Raw genomic sequence first — 22,326 nt, 5'->3', positions numbered from 1 at the left:
TTCTCCTAACAAATAACGATGTAGCACACTGCTGTAAAGCTCACGTCCAGGCATCATAAAGCAACATCTATTCTATAGTCTTGACACTCTTGACTGAAGTTGTAAACTGTTCTATTAGGCTGAAGTATGTTGCAGTGCCCCATAAAGGCCTGGCCGAAGAGACTCTAGGTGCAGCAGCTCGGTCTGAACTTTTATGAATTCATTTGAATTGTAAATACATCGACTCTTTGTGATGAAGTGCCTTGTAAACATACATCTGCATTTGTTTATGGTCAAACAAAGTCAGTGCTCGCTCGTGTTTGTGGGCTGGTCCCCTTCCATCGACATAGTGAGCAGGTGGAGAGAGTGAAAGAAAGTGTGTGCGTGTGTTTGTGTGTCTGTGTGCATGGGTATGCAAGCCTGCCCAGCGGCAGTCACGTCGAGATGAAAGATTCCTTTACCCAGGTGGAGGTTGCATGCCGGAGGAAGTGTTGTGTGTGTGTTTTGCAACATGTGTGCGAGTTGTCCCTTCTGGGGTTGAATGAGGGCAAGAACCATTCCCTGTTTTGAGTGTTTGGGTTTGTGTGCAAGCATGTGTGGCTGTTTCACGTCTTTGATCCTCTATTTTGGGCATCCATTGTGGCTCCCTTGTTGCCTCCTGCAGACGGGCAGATGAGAAAGTACAGGTGTGGGGGTGTGTGTGTGCATCTGTGGATGTGGTTTCCAGCTAGAGACAGATATTGTCAAGGTAAAACTGGATACATCCAACCTGCCCCTGCCATCTGCAGGTGGTGCTTTTCAGAGGAGGCAGAAGCCAAACCATTCCCAAAAACCACACTGCGCTGCCATACTACAACCTCAGAGGTGGGATCTGTCTGTGTGGGTGTGTGTGTGTGTACGTTTGTGTGTGTTCACATGAGGCTAGCTCCAGCGCTGGCTATCTGCCAGAGCACTTATCTAACTCTGATCCACAGCGCTACTCGCTGTGACTCCTAATTATAGACAGAGGCACTCAAACAGCCACATATACACACAGTCTCTACATGCTCTCCCATGTACCATTCACACTAATGAGGCACACTCCCCCAGGAAGTAGCCACACTCCTCTTCACTTCTTAAGAGGCCGCAAGGATCACCTCCTGCGCCAGCCTTCCTCCTAGTCTTCTTCACGGAGAGAGAAGTAAGAATTATGCATACGTTCCGACAGAAACACAGAGAAGGAAGATTAGTTAGACAGAAGTAGGAATGTGAAGAAAAAAGAAACCTGATGCTGAGAGAAGAGCGAGAGCTGGAGAAATGCAGCAAGAAATGCAGAAAAAAAAAAAAAAAAGGAGCGGGGATGAAAGAAAGCTGCCGTGGGGAGCGGAGGAGATGAGAGAGATGGACTGCCAAGAAGTGAAGAAGCCAACAGATAGAGATCATGATGAGGGAATGGACGGCAGGGGACTTGGAATGGCTTGTGAGAGGAGCATAGAAGGAGGAGAAGAGAAGGGAGAATATTTGTTCTGTTTACTTATTGAGATCCAGGATGTATGATCACAATCCCCCCGCAGTCCCACAGGCTTTCTCTGCCTCCCTCTATCTTTCCCTCTCCTTGTTTCCTCCTTTATCACTCTCTGTGCTTCCTTTCCTCTGTCTTTGTCTTCCCCCCTCCTTCTCCTCCTCCTCCCTCTGTCGTATCACAACATAGTGAGGATGGTACTCAGTCAGGAGCTTAAATCCTTCAGGATTGGGCTCAGGTTGCATTAGCATGTTGTACATCATTGTGCATTCGATAAAAATGTCTTTTGCGCGGAAAAACTGAATCACTTTCAGCCCAAATCTGGATTTGTTTAGGTGAAGGCAACGTTTCCTCTCATGGTTACAGATACTCAAAGCATCAACAAGCTCATTTACAGCTTTCCAGTGAACCTTCCTAACAGCTGTGCTTTTGTCGTGAGCTCAATTAATTTTGTTGCATTGCACAAAAACTAAGCAAAAACATGACGATGCATTCAACTTGCCTTGTATGGCCCTCAAACATTACCAAGCAAACCATAATTAGTCATTCTTTAAATGATCCTGTACTTCCTATGTCCTCTAAATAACTTTATCAAGGTAGCACCACTCCCGCTACCATTCCCTTGTAGGTAGTTCTGACAGAAGAGAACAAAGCAAACAGAACAGGACAGGACAGAAGGGACTGTGGTGGCCACCGCTGCGTGCCTCTCATCCCAGCTAACCCCACCTAGCCCCAGGGGCAGCGCAGGGGAGAGAGGGGGCTGTCAGCAGAAGGCGTGTGAGTGTGGGTTTGTGTGTCAAAGAAAGAAGAGCAGAGAAAGAGAGTGTGTATATGTGTCTGTGTGGGTGTCTCTGATCTGTAACCCTATGTATGGCTCTCTCCCCCACGGGCAGGGCAGAACGGCGCAGGGAGGCGGGCACCTAACTGGGCACAGATGGCACCAACAGACAGGGACGGTGGCGACATAAACACGTTAATAAATAATTATCTGAACAATGACACTGGGTACACCGGAGGAGGCGGGAGGAGGGGGGACAGAAGGACAGGAGGGGAGAAGGAGACTGAGAGGAAGGACATAAGGAAGACGGAAAGATGAGGAGAGGATCGGAGAAGGCCAGGAGGAAGAGTGACAGGAGGGGTGAGGGAACGAGACAGGAAGGTGGCGAGGAGAAAGGAAGGGAAGACAACTTGGAGAAGCAGTCGAGTCAAGGACAAAGGAAACAAAGGACGAATACAAAATTCCAAAGGAGACTTTGGAAGACGATAAAGTGCATTAGCTCCCATAAACATGAACAGCTGTTGATATTACAGACACCGTATAAAAACGATAAATCTTAGCAAAGATTAATGATGAGTCCAGTGTCCTAAGATCTTAAATCAAGTGGTAGAGGAGTGACAAAGTTCAGAAGCTTCTGTACAACCTCAAAGACACCATCATTAAAAGGATTGGGCCGAGTTACGACGGGTAACAAAATGTAGAAATCAAAGGGAATAATGAAAAAGGAAATAGACCGTAGTGAGCGGAGGAAAGAGACTCCTAAGTGATGAGACGAAGGATGAAACTCTCTGGAAACATGACAGAGGAGAAGAGAGAGACGTCAGATGCTGCACCTGTAAAGGCTGTGAAAGACGGATGAAAGCAACGCTCTGCTCAATGACGAAGCAGTAGAGGTGTTAGGAGGACGGAAATCCAGTGTGTGTTTGTGTTATCTTGCCAAGTGTATGCACAGTCTGCGCCACAACACCCAAGCATTCCCGCAGAAGTGTGTGTCATGTTTCTGACCTATAACTGCTCTTATCAGTAATGAATGAAGAGAGCTCCTCTCCGCCTCTTGGCTCCCTCTCCTCTCCTTCTCAACCTCTCTATCATCTCCTCTGTCCCTCTTCTCTCCCCATCTGCCACCTGTTTCTCTTTCCCTTCTGTCCTTTATTTTCTCTCTCCCTCCTGCTCCTCCCAGTTCACAAGCAAAATATAACATCTCTGGTCACATATTAATTTATCTTAGATGCGGGTTAACACAATTAGGGGCCTAGAGTTTGACTGCAGCGGGCTTCAGATGTGTTTTTAAAGGTCAACGACTGATTAACATTTTAACTCCGGCATCTAGAGGCATCCCTCTCCTCCTTTCATTTCCTGTCTCAGTCCAACTAATTTCACTCAGTGTTTTTTTGGTTTCTTTTTGTTATATTAATTCAGGCTTTGCTCATATACAAGGTTCCCTTTATTTGATGCTACAGCCACACTGCATTCATTACTAGATCATAAGTTAATTGTGTGCCATATTTTCTCTTTACTGTGCTGCCCTCTGTGCAACCTTCCTTGCATTCATCTTGGCTGATTAATTCACAGTGTTTCTCATCCTCATTTGATATTTTACAGCTCTAAACGTATCAAACAAGCGAGCGCAACAATGAAGCGACTGAACTTGTATTCTTTCAAATCCCGGTCCTATGTGTTATTTTGTTCTTTTTGCCTTTCATTGCCGCTACACAACATCAGTAAATGGGTTTTTTCAAGCTGAAAGAAGGCACAGTTTGAATTCTTTTCAAGAAAAAGTGAGCAGTTTTTGTTCAAACATGCAGAGAGAATGACAAATAAGAGAGGGTGTCCCAGATGAGAATATCCTGCTCTGTAATAGAATGTAATCTCTTCCACAGAAAAGCTGTGTTTTAGCACTTGAACAAGCCTTTAAAGGTGAGCGTCACTCTGAAAAGATTCTATCCTTCTCTTGTGTGGAGGAGCAGCAGTTTGGCTTGCTGTTGGGCTGCTAATATAAATATGCATTTATTTACAGCGTGTGTCACCAAGCTTGTATTTTAGACACAGACACAAACCTACTAGACGTAGCTTCATGCTTGTCATTTTATGTTTTTAAGCTTTTCACCTATTTTAAATGACAGTATATTATGTTAATTTTACAGTTATTTTTACGGAAGTAACATACACCATAACCGCATTATCGCTGAACAGACAAAAGAACTCGATGAGTATGTCTCATCATCTATATATATAGGCTATGAGGCCATTTTCAAGAATCCTAAATTGAACTGGCATCTCCACTCCTTATCCTGTCGTCCTGCTCTTTGATCCTCCTCTCATCTGCCACCATCCTCCTCTGTCCCTTTTCCAGACCTCCTACTGCCTTGGCTCCCTCTGTGGGTGCTGCTTCCTTTCATGGTTCCTCTCTCTCTCTTTCTCTCTCGGTCTTCACTCTCTTCCTTCCCTTTTCAGATCACCACTTCCTCCACTGATACTACAGTGTTTTACAGCCTGTCCTCTTTCTTTTTATAAATCACGACTGCTGCATATCTTGCGTGAATGTTTTATAGGGATGCACGGTATTGTCAGCATGTTATCGGTATCTGCAGATTATGGCTTGAAATATAGCTTTTCCTGCTGATATTTTCCGCTGATAAAATGACGCTTTAATTATGCCTTAATGCTAAACAGTTAAAGAACTTTCACCACTCTTAACTGGCTAACAGTTAGCTCACATTCTTGTCATTTTAGTGGACTTAACATCGAACACGCCGAAAATACACTCGCGGCCACAGCTGACGCTAACGGAGAGTAACATAAACATCAGTGCAAAACTAACTTAGATTTTCATGGGCGCACACACACGATAAAAAGAGTCCGTCAGCGATCACTGATGTCTCCGCAGTAGGCGCAGTAGCGTAGGGATGCTGCATTCAGGTGCACTCAGAAACGTGAGTGATCAGACACGTGACCTTTTGTACAACACAGGCAGCACAGGGTGCAAGATGTCGGTATAGCAGTTTTTGACCACTACAATAAGAGTAGGCATGTTATCAATTCTACTACAGGGGAGACTTGATGTTCTCTGCAATAAGGTGGAAAAATATGCCTAACATTTAGGTTTCGAAATCGGCAATCGACAAATATCAGCATATCGTATATATATCGGCAAAAAATCCAATATCGTGCATCCCTAATGTTTTATATATGACATGTATGCATGTTCCTCTGTGTGTTTGTGTTTCGTAAGTAAAAATACATACTTGCTCTAATGGAGGTGCACAGTTTACACCCTCTTCTTAACACACTACTTTATCACGCGTGTATAACAGAGGCCATTAGCACATATATAGCACACACACATCACATAGAGGCGATGACACAGATCTCTAATGGCTCTCTTACTGTCACATTAAATGTCTTCATGGTATTCAAGAACACTTGAACATGCCTTGCAAAGCATGTTATGTGTGAGTGCCTATTGTCTGTTTATGTCCAGGACTGTGTTGTTCACTTTGGTGACCCTTCTTGTTTCCAATCCATCTGTGTGCCCTTCTTTTGTGTGCCTCCCCATCCATGCTCATCCATGTGCATTGTATTCATTGCTGTGTGTGCTCCAAGATCATGTTCCATCTCACTCTGCCATCTCTCTTGTGTCTTCTCTTATGTTGTGCCATCCATACATGTCTACCTCCGTTTGTGCGGGAGCAGTAAGCAGCATGGTTTGACGGAGGAATGAAACAGGTATGGGTGTCTTGGTTGGGTCAAACTACAAACCTGGGTCTGAAAATTGCTTTCTCCCAATCGTATTTGTATTGCATATGAGATATGTATTCATTATTTTATGCAGAAAACCATCAAAGAGACATGTAGTGAAATCTATATGAATATCTTGCCCTTATTTTTAAGCTTTTGGTAATTGATTGATCCATTCTGGCAGGCTAGAATATGTAATGGTCTATTCGTCCTCCAGGCAGGGATAAGCTCACAACTGGCCCAGGTTTGTATGTGCCATCTGCCATCTATCCATCATTTATCTAACCATTCATTGCTTAGCCTGTTTCTCTCTCCAATCAAGACAGCTGAACATTTGATTTACCTTCGTTATGGTAAATGTGACCTCATGGGTGTATTCCAAAGCAATCTAATTCTATGTAGGTCTCAGTGCTCTCAAGTAGCTCTCTCATCCCTGCCAAGTCTCTCCTCTCCTCTCCTCTCCTCTGCCCCCCTCACGCTCCCCTCTTAAGGATGGAAATCAAATTCCATCTGTATAGTCTAACAGCATGTGTGAGAATACAGAGAAAGAGGAGAAAAAGAAGTAAGACAGTGATGGATTGCAGCAAGACAGCCACTTTAGACTATTGAGGCACTTTTTCTTACTGTTAATTTACTTGAGCAATGATTTAACTGGGTGATTTTATACTGTAACAGAATAAAGGGAGTAAATTCGGGATGCACATTTCTTGGGTGACTCTGTCGTACTGATCTATGTCAATGAAAAAGATTTAGAGATGGATTTATTAACTTGGACACCAGCTAAATCACCTGCCTCTCACAGTGCAAGGTGAAAATTATTTAGCCAAAACCCTGTCATGTTAAGTTTGATGTACTCAAAATATTAACAATAATCAGGCTTAATCAATTCTTGTTTATTCCTAATCCACTTTTATTATTTGTTGCCTGTCCTACATGATTCTTTTTTGATTAAATAATCAATCTCTTTAACTGAGCAGTGATTTGCAACCACCTGCCTTCATGTAATTCATACAGAGTGAAGCCACATGTTGGCCATCTTGACTGAGGTGAAAACTTTGATTGCATTTCCTTGTTGGCAGAGTTGGGTATCATTAACCATCTCAAGTCTAACTTGTCACTTTATCTTAATCTAAGTTTGATGTTGAATTGGACTTTATACATCATGGAGCATTTATTCTATGTCAGACAGTGCTGTGACGGTACTGAATTTTTCTAACCGCGGTGAAACACTAACACCCCCTGGCAGTTTGCCCCAGCCTGCCGCCGAAAAGTTTTTCTTTCATTTTTCTCCCTAAACAGAGCATGTTAGCTTGTTTTACAAAGTGGAGCATTAATTATATCCATATCTGTGATTGAAATGTTGTGGCTTGACAACAATGATATCAGCGTCTTTTGTTATAGATATCAATGACCGTTAATATTGTGACATTCCACAATAATAAAATTACGAGGTGTTATCCAGTTTTGCCTTGCTTTATTATTCCCACCTAACACAGGCTCATGCAGGCCGTAGCCAAAGCCAAAACAACAAACCTGCCAGTATAATTGTCTGAATCACCACCTGCCATTAGCCTCATCTCCGCGCTCAGACACTGACCATGCTCGACACCCACCTCTCTCTTCAATGACAGGTGTGATATCTTGCACTGATCCCTGTCATAGGTACCACAGGTGACTGAAGTGCTCACGGCCTCTAAGCATCTCGCATAACACTCCTGTCATCTAACACATTCACTGACATTCTGGAAAACTCAACTACCTTAACAGACAGAGCTTACCCTCTAATCTCGCTTTGTAATACACCCCTCTGGTTGTCCAGCGCACAGCTGATAGCAATGCGTTTACCGTCACAGCCCAAATGTCAGATATACCTGAAAATGTTAATTAATAATCAAAAGAGTTATGTTTTGTTCCTGAAGGAGTCGTATACTGCTCTGTTATTGTTCCGCATTACCTTTGTTGTCTCTTTAAGTATGACTCAGTCATTACAACATCTATTGCGTGCTGATTGGGCTGTGGATAATGTGTTAGTGTGTTTGTAATGAAGATCACACTCTTTAAAGAGGTACCATGTAAAAGGCCAATGCGTAACTAAATGTTAGCCTTGGTTCAGTATTCCTTTTTCATGCAGTAGATTTGGAGACATTTCTTAAGATGTGTTTGCTAATGAGCTCAGGCGAACAGTGTCTTCTCTGTACATTATCCTATATCGGAGGAAATTGTCAGAGTGTTGTTTTTAAATTGACCAGTCAAGACGCAGAACAATGCGGCCAAATGGTCAAATACACTGATAGTTTGTCTAATCAGTTTGAAGCTGCGTGAATCTGCTTCTGATGGAAGCATTTCAGCAGTGAGAGGAGGGCCGTGTCGCTCAGTTTGTCTCCAGAGCGCTTGGCACAATGGTAGTTAACCTTTTCTCTGCCCTTTGCTAATGTTGTGGCGTGTTTTTCAATGCTGGTGATCAAATAAAAGGTGTGTTGCTGGCTGAATATGACAAACAAAAAGACAGACTTCAGCACGGCCAGTAAGTCGCTCATTGAGCCCGGGCTTTCGATTTTCTTTTTAAGAATTAGAGTGGATCAGAGGGAGATAAAGACTGAGGGTTCACAATATTAAGCTGAAAGTGCAGTGGCCCTTTAAGCTCCACGTTTCGCCTGATTTCCCTCCACCACCCACAGCTTCTCCACAGTTCACAGGTTGATTGATTTCCTCTGGCTTTGTGAAGAAACATCAGACACTGCAGAGTGATTTAGGAACTAAAAAATGGTTGATTCATTGATCAATCGCTTGTATTAGTCGACAGAGCATAGACCCTAAAGTAGATACTTTCATGTGCAGATAGTGATAGGTGTGTGTACATTTAAGTGCATGTGTATAATCATGCATTTTCCTGTGGGATGATGTGCATTGGTGTCCATATTTGAGGAGCGTGTGTCGGTGGGAGAACAGCTGCTACGTCTCAGCCTGTGATCATCTCAAGGAGGGGGAAAGAGTAAGATTATCCTTAAAGCACAACAGGAAGCTACTTAAACTCTCCTTGAAACTAACCAAGCACCTCCTTTAGCTACAGTACACTTTCCCAAGCATGAGGGAGTCACGCTGTGCTTCCGCCTCACTGGTAAATGCTCTATTTGGTTATTTATCCCAGTTGTAGATGTTTTTGTTTGGTTGGGCAGTAAGGATCATTTCTGGTATTTTGTTCAACATAGGAATCATAATTCCCCTGTTTATGCTTCATTTAGCTCAGAGGGGCTTGGACATGCTTTGGTAACATTCAGTACCAGCCAGACGCTCCATTTTAAATTAGAATAGAGCTAAAACATTCAGCTAATGAAGTGATTTGTTTCTCGCCAGCCAGCCAATGCTTTTGCCTTGGGAGGAAAAAAGGGGAGTGTGTTAGCGATGTAGTGCAATGTGCTCCCCCTTGTAGCATCACAAGCACACATACATGTTAAATATTATCTCCCTTTTCCCCTCTCTTTTGTGGGCGCTTGCCCGTTCCTTCATTACTGGGGTAGAGCAGGTCTTTATTAATGAAGGGACATCTGTTTCATGAAAGCAGAAAGATGCCTGCGAGTGAGAGAGGGATGGAGGGGGTCTAAAGAGGAGCACACGCAGAGAGAGAGAGAGAGCTGGTGGGCGGCTGCAGGGGGTTTGAGGCAGAGGAAGAGAACATAAAAAGGCAAAATGAAGGAGAACAGATAAGCGAGGCAGAAGAAAAAAAACAATGAAAAGATGCCAGTCTTGAGGACGGGAATCTGCTCATAAAGATTGATGCAGTGTAGAAACGGGGCCCCCGCTCTCACACCAGTACAGTTACGTGTACAAATCACTTATACACATCACATATATCATCATAAAAAAGCTGCCACAGACATAAATTCCCTCACAGACATAATTTGCCTGGAGCTAGTATGAAGAGGTAAAGCTTTTCATTAATCATAATTATGGCATGGAGCATAAAGGATTAGTGAAAAACTGCTGGCTAATATGGCCACTTTACTCCAGTTACTGCAATACTGCTATAAGAAATGTATTTCTAAAATGATAAACAAAATGAGATAAGACCAGCAGTAACACACTTTTGTTACTATTCTATGTGTGAATAAACAGATGTTATTTTTGCAGCAGTGCTGTGTTGGTAGTGCACAGTTTAACCAAGATAACCACAAAGGTTCATCACGTGTCGCTGCAGGAGAAACCCAAATATCGGTCCTGCTGCCCTCACATGACCGCTTGACTGAAAGCAAAGGCTTTCATACAGTCTGAAAGACTTGAAGAATGAAATACTGACAGTCTTGCTATAGTGGCATTAAACATTAATCTAATCTAATCATGTCTACTGAAAGTTTAATCAAAGTATTATTCTCATTCAGTATTATTTTATCATTTCTGTCACAGAGCAGACAAGGTGTTTTCAGGACAAGTTAAAGACTCTATTTAACCAACAGCTCGCCTTGTGTTGTGTTTTTCCCAATGACTGTACATATAGATGGACGACGCGCCTCCATCTGCTCTCATTGTACGGAATTGATGCCAAAACAGCCCTTGTGATAGGCGCTGCCATCTTGCGATGGTGACGTCATCTGGAGCCAGAGTCTGCTCAGTAGAGATTGCCGGGTGACGCCGCCATTGCCACTTCTACTAACCCAAACACACACTTAACTTACTGAAAAAACAAAAAGGATCCCGCACGCCGGCGTGTTTAACCGTAGAACAGCTTCTTGTGTTGGTCTGAAGCAGACGTTCACAGATATGGAAACTTCAATGACTGTAGTGATTGTTTTAGTTACGTTTCCTCTCATCTTTCGTCCTCTTCTCTGCTAATGTGGAACAGATCGGCTGCAGGAGGCGTATTGATCAACAGAGCTGTCAATCATCCTTTTTACAGCATCAAATAACTAATTATAACTACACTTGTCAGAAAAATAACACTTGGACGTAAATCAGCATGATTAGAACTAACTATAATGACAGAAACCATGTTTGAGGAAAATTTATTTGGTGTGTATTTTGATTTTATAGTTTGACTCATGTCCCATCTGTTAACATGGAGGAGGCGGGCTTTATGACCTATACTGCAGCCAGTCAGCAAGGGGCGCTCAAAATGTTTTGGCTTCACTTTTAGGGAGCTGTCATGTTGTCCATCTTTTTATACAGTCTATGGTTTTTCCTACTTTGAAATACCAAAATAAATAGGCAAGACACATTTACTGGTCAAGAAAGTGGCAACACGTCATGACATTTTCCCGTCTTGCTTTTAACCTTTTTGAGCAGTGAGTTTTAGCTTGAGATTGCTGGTTTTTGACCTTGCAAGTGCTCTAAAAAGTGAGCACAGCCCCTCACAAACGTGTCCAAAACCGATTTGTGAGCAGCAAGAGCAAAACAATTTGATGACTAAAATTATCTGTGGAGATTTTGTTTGAGCAATTTAGGACCACGGGGGCAGCGAGGGTAGGAAATACAAAAGGAAATGAGCAGTACTTGGAGAATTGTGGTAGTTAAAAGACAAAACAAATTTTAAAAAAAAGGAGAAAGAAACACAGTAATTCTGAAATGGAGCGCAGTGTTGAGGTCAGCCATGGGCACCGAGGTATCACAGACATGTGCACACTCAATAGCCAAGGTCACATAGAGTCACAGTAGGATCACAAGGTCCCCGCAGAGGACCAGGTTATAACTGACAACTATAATTAGGCTAATTAGAGCAACAAAACCATCATCACAGTGGGTAATGACCTGGGCAGGCCAGAGAGGGTGATGGATGGATGGAAGAGAGAGAGAGAGGGAGAGTGAAGCAGGTAGGAAAATGGTATTAATTAGGGTAAGGCAAAGGGGAATGATGGATGCATTAGTGCTAGAGAAAGGGAAAGAGATAGACAGGCTGACATTTATGAGCCGGGTCATGGGGAGCAGAGGGATAGAGGTCTTAGCTGTCAGACACCTTTAGTCTGTCAGACAGCAAGAGCCTGTTGTGCCTTTAAATGACCGGCTGTGTATTTTATTGGGCAGGGTTCGATCAAGCTTTTACACACAAATGAAGTCATCAAAAACATACAGGCGATGCATCACATTTGGCCACGTACATCCCCACACTCTCAACCACTTAGATCGCCCACGCACTCACTTATTTGTGGAATATATGTATTTAAATGTCTTAGAAGTGAAGGACACGGAATAGTTGTGGCATGTGAGTGAAAGACTGCGATGCACACGCAGGCGAGATGAAATGGGGTAATGGAAATAATTATGAAATAGAGTGCAAGAGTGAAGTGAGGTAAGACATGTAATTCTTAACGCAGGATTAAGAACATCGTTTAAGAGTGAATGGCAGGTGCAGCAGAGTGAGTGCACAGCAGAGCTTTATCTGAGTGCAGGCACATGCATATATGTAAATATGTAAAAGTCTTTCATGGTCTGTGCATTTAAAGTGCATCCTGTGGTATAATGGTTAGTTTGGAACAATGCTAATGTAATTTTGTCATTTTCTGTGGAACATGCATATGGGTTCTTAATGTATCTATACACAAATGTACGCCAGACATACACATTCTTCTTTTTTTACTATACTGGGAAGGAAGTTAGAGCCTATTTGTATCTGATCCTGAAACAAGTTGCTCAAAGGGCTGATGTGAAGCTGCTTTGCATCACTCTTTTAAAATGCAACATGAGGGTCTGTTAGTATTTCGTCTTGCTCCTCTTTGAACTTGTTCTCTCTGTCAGTTTGAGAGGGAGGCTTCAGGTGGGTGGATGGATTAACTATGTAGTATTGGTGCAACTCTGTGTAAGATAAGTTAGTCAAATATGCAGGACTGCTTCTGGTAAGGTAGTAGGTCTATCCTTTCGACATTGTCATATTGTTCATGTAAAAATGTCGTGTAGGCAGGTTGTGGGATCAATAAATAAGGTAACCGGCTTGTTTAATTAGCCTTCAACTAGCTGCACGGTGGTGAAGGTTCCTAGTTTGAACCCCGGTGTGGAAGAAGTGGGCCTTTCTGTGTGGAGTTTACATGTTCTCCCCGGGCATGCGTGGGTACTCTCCGGGTACTCGGGCTTCCTCCCACAGTCCAAAGACATGCTCGTTAGGTTCATTGGTTACTCTAAAATTGCCCGTAGGTGTGAATGTGGTTGTCGGGTTCTCTATCTCTATCTGTCAGCCCTGTGATTGGCTGGCGATCAGTCCCGGGTGTACCCCACCTCTCGCCCAATGAAAACTGGGATAGGCTCCAGCCCCCCCCGCGACCCTGAACAGGATAAGTGGGATAGATAATGGATGGATGGTTGGATGGATGTTCTGACAATGGCTTTCTCTTCCTCTGGCTTCCTCTGACAGCCAGATTTCGGTGTTATGACGTTTTATAGTGATTAGATAGCTCCTGTGATGCAGAGAGGATTTTCAGCCCATGACCATACCAAAATAGTATTTTGGAAATAAAGCTAAAACTGCACCCTCTCCAATAGATGGGATGAGACACTTCTGTGGTAATAATGACTGAGTCAATGTGACAGGTGTAATTTGAATAAAATCTCATTCAGAATACCGTAATAGTCACCCTGACAGGATCAGTGCTTTTGATTTATGAGTACAAAGCATCTATTTAGAAAAGTTCTTGGTATTGGCATGTGGAAGTATTAATGATTTCACTCTAATTGCAGCGATATCTTCAAATGGGCATGTCCTTGGTTTGAATAATGTGACTCTAAGTGATGCAATATGGTTAGTGCAGTCGTTTTTGGTTTGAATTGGCTGCTGTGGGTCTTGCAGACACGTTCATTAAGCTGTCTACTAAATGAGCCTCAACAGCTTTAATGCGTTTTCATTGTTAGATAATGGATGAAAAATGATTCAAAGGTCATATCAACACTGATGTTAATAGTAAAAAAGTCCTGACTTCTAGATAACTGCCCTTTTAAGCAGCATTTGCATATGCTGTTATCATCATTCTCTCTCTTAATTCATGATAATCAACATAAATAAAACTCAAAATCCCAGTTGGATATCACAGAAGATTTTCTTTGCTTTTTAGGCTCAGTTAGAGAGTAGCAAACTCCTAGATGTACATGTGCAACCTAAATAACGTTTAAGGCTCCACCTATACAATTCTTTTCCTCAGGCTCCAGTTCAAAGGGGGCTTGGTCAGGAGTCGAAACGGAGATGAAGTTCAAAGCAATATCTCGGTATCAGTAGAGTGAGAAGAAGAGGAAGAAGAAAATTAACTCAATATAGCAATGAATTATTCTCACAGTTTACTTTGGGTATCAGACATGTATCGTAAGAGAGGCGAGCAAGTCGGAGACAGTCTAATGCATCATGTTGCTTCCAGACATCATTCAGCCTTTTTTGACCCTTATTTTGAAATGGCTCCATTTAAATAGCACAGAAGTCAGGGAAAGTTTTTCGGGAGCCAAAGTCACACCCACGCATTCACACGCACAAACTAATTTATGTCCTCAATCCTATTTAGTTCTTTTGTCTTTTGGAGACTACTGTCCTCTGTCTTTTTTCTCCTCTCTGTATAAATTGGTAGAGAAATTAGCTGTGTTCTCAAAGGGACCCAAAACGGGGGAAAAGTAGGAAGAATAACAACATCAGCATTTTTTTTTTTTTAAATAACTTAGGCGGACAACTAGCTGTATATCATTATCGGACAATATTTTAGCTGTTTATTTTTAAAAAGCCCAATAATACAGTACATGAGACTCCAAAGAGATTACACCTACACAAAAATAAGAGCATGAGGGTGCATTTGTTAGAAATAAAGTGAGCGGTGTAGGTAATTTAGGGCGCACACTGTGTCAGGAAGGAAGAGAATTTAGGACACATATTTAGAAGGAGCTGGAGAATTGGGACAGACACGGAGAGTCTCAGAGTTGCCATGGGCACCAACGGAAAGGAAACTGGAGTCCCTTTAGTGAAAGCATACACTGCTTAAAAAAAATCTCCAGGGCATTTAACCCAAAGGCCGTCAGAAATACTTCCTCTGCCAGGCACTGGAAGGAGCTTTTTTTTTGCAATGTCTACAACAATAGAGTTGATGGTATAAGCAACAGGAAGTCCTATTAAATGACCTCACCACGTCCTGAATGATCCAGTGTTAATTGAATGTCAAATCACTTAATAGGTTGACTTTCTCTGTGCACTTGTTTTTTCACATAGACTAAAAAAGGCCTTGTACAGGCTTTTTTCCTCCCTTTTTAACAGCTTCTGCCTTCTACTAAGAAACCAAAGAAAAACAGTTATTTTTGAATGCCTCTTACAATGTCTCAGGGCCAGATTCCATTCAAATGATTTACAGCATGCAGACTGAAAGAGCCTATGTTTACATTAGATTTTAAAAGATGGTGGAAGAGATGTATGTACAGGAACAGAGCATCAAAGAGATTTGTCCAAAACAGCTGCTTAAATCTTAAGTATCTAAGGATACAGTTCGGAAGCATGTGCAGGAGAGCGAGAGGCAGGAAATGGTTTGTTAAAGGAAACATTCAACCAAAAGAAAACACCAGTAGCGGTATGCATATTGTAAAAATGATAGAAATAGATTCATTCGGTGATTATAGAAGGTACATTTTCTGCTGGAACTTCTGCTGGTGGCTGCAGGGCAGAGCACCCAAGAAAACTTGCTGTTCTCTGTAGCAGGATCAGCACCATGGAGAGCGCCACAGCATACAGACCTGACAAAACAGGAGTAACCAGGAATTGGAATTATCACTTGAATCAATTCTCTTGTGTATTGTGAAGATTTCAGCTCTTACCAGTTGAAAGCAGCATTTTTACCTGAAAGTAAACTGAGATTTTTTTAAAGAAATGCTTTGTGGCAGAGAGGTTCTTTAAATCTTTAATAGTATCAGTATCAGGGCCAGTGAAGACATATTTTCATTGATTGCTGTCAGCTGTATTACACCTTTGTGAACAAGGACATTTCTGAATAGCTCAGAAATAAATACCTGTGAGCAAGTTAGCAGAACCAAGGCTTTAGGAACTTCCATATTTTACATGTTAACCACTGACAGAGTGCTTTCTGCTGGAGGATGTCTCTTTCTAAGACCTATTCAAACCTTTCTTCATCAACATTGCTTGGCTAAAACTTTCATTGTATGGATACTATACAAACATTCTAGGAAACTGAAAGCTGCCAGCAACCTTTTAAAGTAAATACTTTCTTTAATGCTGAGCTTTTCAGTCGTCATCTAATTGGATAAAGCTTTCTCAATGATATATAGTCCCTGTTCAGCTGTACTATAGAAAAAAACAACAACTATTCATTAAATATTAAATTGAGACTTGAATCGGCAGTTCATTTTGACGGTATGTTATATTTGAATGTTGTGTCTGAGTGTCACTGTGTCCCATAAAGACAAATTACTATGTCAATGGTCATCAATATGTTACCAAACTGTCAATCTCAGATCCCATCGGCTATAGTCTGACGATGATTTAGCCTCTGGGGACACCGGTGAACATGCTGGGACATGTAGCCGGCGGTTAGCGATAAACAACTTCCTTTTCCGCGTGCTGTATTGTTTTTCTAGTGATTTACTGTAGTGAAAGGGTCTCACCTTTGCCGAAATTTCAACATCATGATGCAGATTTGTAAAAAGTAAAAATGCAAGCTTTGTCAGGTCTATCCTCAAGAGGAGAAGAAAACTCCTTTTAAAATGCTCATTTGTTGAACAGAGGTCGGATCGATCATTTCTGATCCATTCGAGGAAGTCGGGAAATCTGAGAGTTGAACGGCTTTTGTGACACAGCGTCAAGGGAATTTATCTCAAGTTGAATTTTAGATCTAGAATGGATTGTTAGCGGTTAGCATGCAGATGTCTGTTAATAGACACACAGGAAAGACTGAAATGGAGGGTATGTGTATGCCTGTTTAAGTGGACTGGTGCAGCAAGCAGATTATCTGAAGCATATTCACAGGTTCTGAACATCATCAGAGTACAAACTCATAAGTGATTTCAGTGTTTGTCGCTACTTAGATGTGTTGACATACATTTATGCCTGACTGAGATCATCTTCAATCTCCTGTTTTGTTGCACTTGCAGCATGTGAATATGATAATTGTCTTGCTACATAGAGTTAAGTTGTTGTACATAATTTAGCTCCAGTGAGGCTATAGAAAAGGTGTCATAGTGAAGACAGCTAACACACATGCGGTGAGTTATCCTGTATTTGTTCTTAATTTAGATTCATTAGTATAGATTTGTTTTCACCCCTTGAAACAATCTCTTCTTTAAATCTGTGCGAGAGGAAATAAAGGCTAATTACAACAACATTAACGCACGAAAAAGTCCGAAGGGGATGAGCACTTTTTTTAGGCACTGTGTGTGTGCGCGTACGAGTGCTCGTGAGATTCTGCAGGCTGAGATGAAAGGCCATTTGCCTTTGAAGAGAAGCCCATATCAGAGCTCTACACTGCTCTACATACTGCTTGAAACCACAATCCTTTTTTTTGTTTTTTAAAAATGTATTTTGAAACAGTTTTTATTTTCTTCTTTATTTTTTTTCTTCTTTTTTTTGGAGTGACAAGATTGGGGTTTGTTGCCTTCCCACGTTTCCTGTTTCTGTCTCCCTTTTTTCTTCCATAATTATTTTTTTCCATATGAATACTTCATGGCTCAGTCTGACATGCCTGTGCTGAGTTTTCAGTGTTTGAATTTTCTCCCGTTTCTGCTGTAAAAAATATGTAGGCAGCTTCTTTAAGACAGATATAAAACCAATTTTATATCGCCCTAAAGACCTAAGAATCCGGAAAAACTATTCATATTATTATCCTCTTCATTCCACTCAACCACACACACATCCCCAAGAGTTACATTCAATAATTCTGAAGAAATTAGAAGTGGGGAAAACAGAAATGATATTTTCCCACTTTGTTTTATGGCAAGCGGCTAAATAAATCTAGCAAACATCACAATGAGGCTTTAGAGCAACATCAAATAGCATACTGATGGAAAACACAAAATGAGAAAACATTTTCTCAATCAGAGAACAGCCACTTACAACAATCATACGACTGTAGAGCTGCACATGTGCACACCCATACAATCAAATCCACATGGGGACACACTCAAGCACACAATAAACCATGTTCCAAGCTATTAAAAAAGCAATTAGCTTGAGCTTGATCTGTGAGAATCGGAGAAAAGGCCATGGGAGTTTATATTAGCACAGAAAGAGAAGTATGGAGGAGGACGAAGAGAAATATAGGGGCTGCAAATACATAACAGTGTGCTGATATGTTTGTGTACATAAAACAGGGCAGAGAAAGATGATCAAAACAGGTGTGCTCAAGTGGCTGGGAAGAACTGGTGGGATGCCAGCAGAGGGAACACGCGAGATGCAAGACGTATATTTAATCGACTTAAAAAACACAGCACTCAGACACAGGAAAAGACAAATTGCCTGTTATTGTTAAAACCAGCTAAAGCCACTTTCCCTCCAGCCTTTTTATTGCAAAGGAATAAAGACAGCATTTTTAATCAGTGCTTCTCGCTCTATTAATTATAGTTAACATTCAGCCTGTAGTGGAAACAGTGTTTTCTCTCTTCTGTTACTTTGGGGCCAGAAATTTGATCTGGACAGGCTTAAATCATTAAAAATCATGTTTAATAGAAGGTTGAGATTCTGTTTTCTGTCATTTAACATTAAATTCAAGTCAGTGAAAATTTGGTATATTTTCTTGACCTGAAAAACCTTAATAAAATACTTGTTGGTGGCCACAGGTAACATTAGGGTGGGTACAAAATGGAATAAACAATGAGTGATTTTGTTTAACCACAGATTCTATGTTAAAGAAGTTTTGTTTCTTTTGTCGAAACATTTACCTCCTACCTCTTCTCTCCTTATGTGATTAAAGCAACAAGGAAGCATTAGTCTTTGTACAGTGAATGTCACAGGGCAAAGTCTTTGTTCTGGTATTTTTTTTCTTTTTATTTTGATTAGTTTGCAATCAAACTTCATCACAGCGCACCACACTTAAAAAACAATTTTCTTCCAATCATGCACAGAATTGACCCTTTTCTCTTTATAAACAAAGGAGCAGAGCCAAAAAAGAAAAGATAATTTATTTTTTTTGTTGACTTTATTCACTGTGTAAACTTTGTTAACCAGGCCAGTAGCTTTGGTTTGCTTGGTATCTTGTTTCAAACATGAGCCTCATGCTTGAGACGCTATGGTTCATCCATACTCCCCATCTAGCACATGAAAGCCAATTACATGACTCTCATTAACTCATATTCGTCCTCTTTGAACATGGTTAATCATGCATGCAGTGCCGAGAGGATAGCGATTAGGAAGCATGCACACACACACACATGCGGAAACATGTCAGGGCGCTGGGGATTGTTTATATAAAGAATCCGGAGCATGGACACATAAACGCTGATGTGAGGTTTACACTCGGAAGCCGCCAGCTGTGCTTGTAATATTTCTGTGATTCAACAAGACCCTGTAGTCCTTATTTGTACTGTGTGTGTGTGTGTGTGTTTTCTTTCCCTGGACATTAGATGATCTGGCTGTTTTTGTTGCATTTGTGTTTTGTATGTGTGTATGTGCATCCACCGCAGGCATTAATTTACCCTTGTAGGTCATACAACAATATGATGTCGAATGATACATAGGCTGGTTCTGCATGTGTGTGTGTGTGTGTGTGTGTGTGTGTGTGTGTTGCTCACTTAAACATGTTGGTATGAAGCCAGATAACCAGAAGGGACAGTGGTTCATTAAACACACGCAGGGCATTGAGATCACACACACACACACAACTTCAATATATACAGTAGAGAGCATATTAAATCAAGCAGTCAGACACACATCAGGACACACACATGCCAGAGGAAACACAGAAGCACACACACACACACACACACTCACACTCAGTGCAGGGTGGTCTAACTGGGCCTCTGGTGATTCAGGACAGATTCAGGACACTTTGGGTTCATTAGTCAAACCAAAGTAGGACACATACCTTAAGAACTTAACTCTCTTTTTATTTCTTTTCTTCTCTTCTTCAGTCTCTCTTTCTTTTCTTGACCTCCTCCCTTTTCCCCCTCCTTCTCCCCTCATCTGTATGATCTTTTCCCTCCTTTTTTCAAAGTCTTCTTTTCATCTGCTGGAAACATAAGGCCATCTGTAGCAGTTCTAGCCCTCTCTTTGTTCTCTCCTTCTTTATCCCCCTCTGATAGCTCTCTCTCTCTCTCTCTCTCTCTCCCTCTCCTACATACTCTGTCTCTCTGTCTCTGAGAAACACTCGTGTGGACGCACATTCAAGCTGTGAGTTTGATCTGAGACAATTTGCTGCAACATTAATGAAAGCATAAACTCACATGAATATTGATGAGCTATTCTTTTGGAATCTTCACACTCCGGATGGCCTACAGGCGAAATAGTAAAACACTTGCGTGCACGCACACACTGACAAATATTACAAATGAATATTCAAGTGACAACATGAAGTCTGAAATTGTCAGGGTCTCTTATGTTTCCCCCTCCGAGCAAGGCAACTTTGCCCACTTAAACATACAGACACACACTGATGTTTTTACTTTGTGGTGATTTCATGTGTCCAAGTGACAATAGTTTGTATGTTAGATCTTGTGTGGCTGATGTGTCTCATGTTGCCTCTGTGCTCTTGTGTGTGTGTGTGGGTGCAGTAGGTATTAAAGTGGAAAAAAAAAATCACTTAATTCCACTTCAGCCTGTAGTCAAATCAACTTTATCCTTGTTTAATGATATAAAGGTACAATTTGACATTTTGGAAGTGCGCCAAGAGAACCACTAGCAGCAGGTTAGCTTAGCTTAGCACAAAGACTGGAAACGGGTGGAAACAGCTAGCTCGTCTCTGTCCAAAGGTAACCCAAGCACCTCTAAGTGAGGGATAATGTTCAGCACACATGTCATTATTGCGGAAATAAACCCCAACGTGGTATTTAACCATCCTGATATGTTATTTCTGCAAGAAGGACCTATTTTCTGTACATTATGCTGCTTATAGACCAGTTACTTTATAAAGAAACAAAAGTATACAAAAATAGTATAAAACATAAGAATAATGGGGCAGAAGAGCACTCGCATTATCTGTCAGAAAGGTGTGCATGCGAGTTTAAAGGGTAGCATTAGCAGCAGGTTAGCTTAGCTTTTTGCAAAGACTTGGAACAGGTGGAAACAGCTAGCTTGTCTCTGTCCAAAGGGAACACAACCAGCTTTCCAGCACCTCTTAGTGAGTGATAATGTACAGCTAATGGATTCATTAATCAAATTAATTAATCTTTTAACACCCTCATGGTGTTTATTTTTGCAATAATGACACATTTTCTGCACATTATGCTGCTTATAGACCAGCTACTTAATACAGAAGTCAACAGTTTGAAACAAAAGTATGCAAAAATAGTATAAAAGACAAGAATAATGGGGCATAAGGGCACTCGCATTATCTGTCAGAGCAGTGTGCATGCGAGTTTTCTCTGTTTGTGTGTTTCTGTTTGAAGAAGGTTGTGAGTGTGGGAAATTGTCTTTCTACGCTCGGGGCTATCTTTGCCTTCACAAATTTCTTAAGTTTTCTCTTGAAACTCCAGTGTAGTGCCTTCCCAAATCAAATGTGGATCTAATTTGTTTTCATGAAAGATAACAAGACTCAGACTGTGCAAAGTAAAAGTGTTTACACTTAGTGTGTATTTAATAACCTCACAAACTGAGAGGCGGTCGACCTCAGCTGAAGTGTTTGCTGTGAGTTTTCTTTTATTCTGGCCCCGTCCTCTCAACTTCAGGGGCATTTAGCGACCATTTAGAAACTCTGCTGCTCAAACGTTCATAACCCTTTGTGTTACTTGATTGTGTATGTGTGTGAGTTAGTGTCTTTGTGTATTCTTCCTGTTCCCCAAGTTCTCTTTCCTCAGCACTTTTCAGGGACACAATGAGGATAATTAATCATAAAATGAATCTTTTCTTTCCATCTCTGTCTTTCTCATTCTCTCTCTAAAATCCATAGTGTTGTGTGCACGTATCTATTTTTTCATGTCCTTTATTGCCCTTTCTTTGTGTTGTACCTATGCTGCTCATTCGGTACCTCATTGCTGCTGTTTCATGTTGTTTGATTTGATTAGTACAGAGAGACACACATACCCCTTTCCCATCAAAATTAGCGTGTTGACGCAGGGTTTATAGACCCGGGAAGACCCGCTAATAAGTGCCGGTTGTCTCTTTTCCCATTGCTAGTGGAGTATACTCCTTTCGGTCTCTTGTCTTTTCTTATTACTCATTCATCTATTTATCAAACTCAGTGCGACAAATTTGGAACGATGTTCGAGCGCTGCTCGGACAGAGACGGGCGGG

At 41.5% G+C, this 22,326-nt stretch overlaps 1 protein-coding gene across 3 annotated transcripts in view; it reads left to right on the top strand.

Annotated features, from left to right (window-relative positions):
- ccser1 (coiled-coil serine-rich protein 1) overlaps positions 1–22,326 on the top strand; it is a 108,980-nt gene that overhangs the window by 67,461 nt on the left and 19,193 nt on the right. The window contains exon 11 of one of the 3 annotated variants that reach the window (XM_069682780.1): positions 5,952–5,984. The exons of 1 other annotated variant lie outside the window; for it this stretch is intronic. In XM_069682780.1, the coding sequence (XP_069538881.1) occupies positions 5,952–5,954 (3 nt within the window). In that variant the 3' untranslated portion in view covers positions 5,955–5,984. Of the gene's footprint in view, positions 1–5,951; positions 6,033–22,326 lie in introns of those variants that run through there. One more of the 3 variants, XM_069682779.1, reaches the window with a different exon arrangement.

The sequence above is a fragment of the Semicossyphus pulcher genome, unplaced genomic scaffold (assembly GCF_022749685.1).
Source record: "Semicossyphus pulcher isolate SPU_LCO1_2020_fin unplaced genomic scaffold, fSemPul1.0.p SCAF_6, whole genome shotgun sequence".
Classification (NCBI taxonomy): Eukaryota; Metazoa; Chordata; class Actinopteri; order Labriformes; family Labridae; genus Semicossyphus; species Semicossyphus pulcher.
Note: the sequence above shows the minus strand (reverse complement) of the source record. Positions and strands in the feature narration are given on the sequence as shown.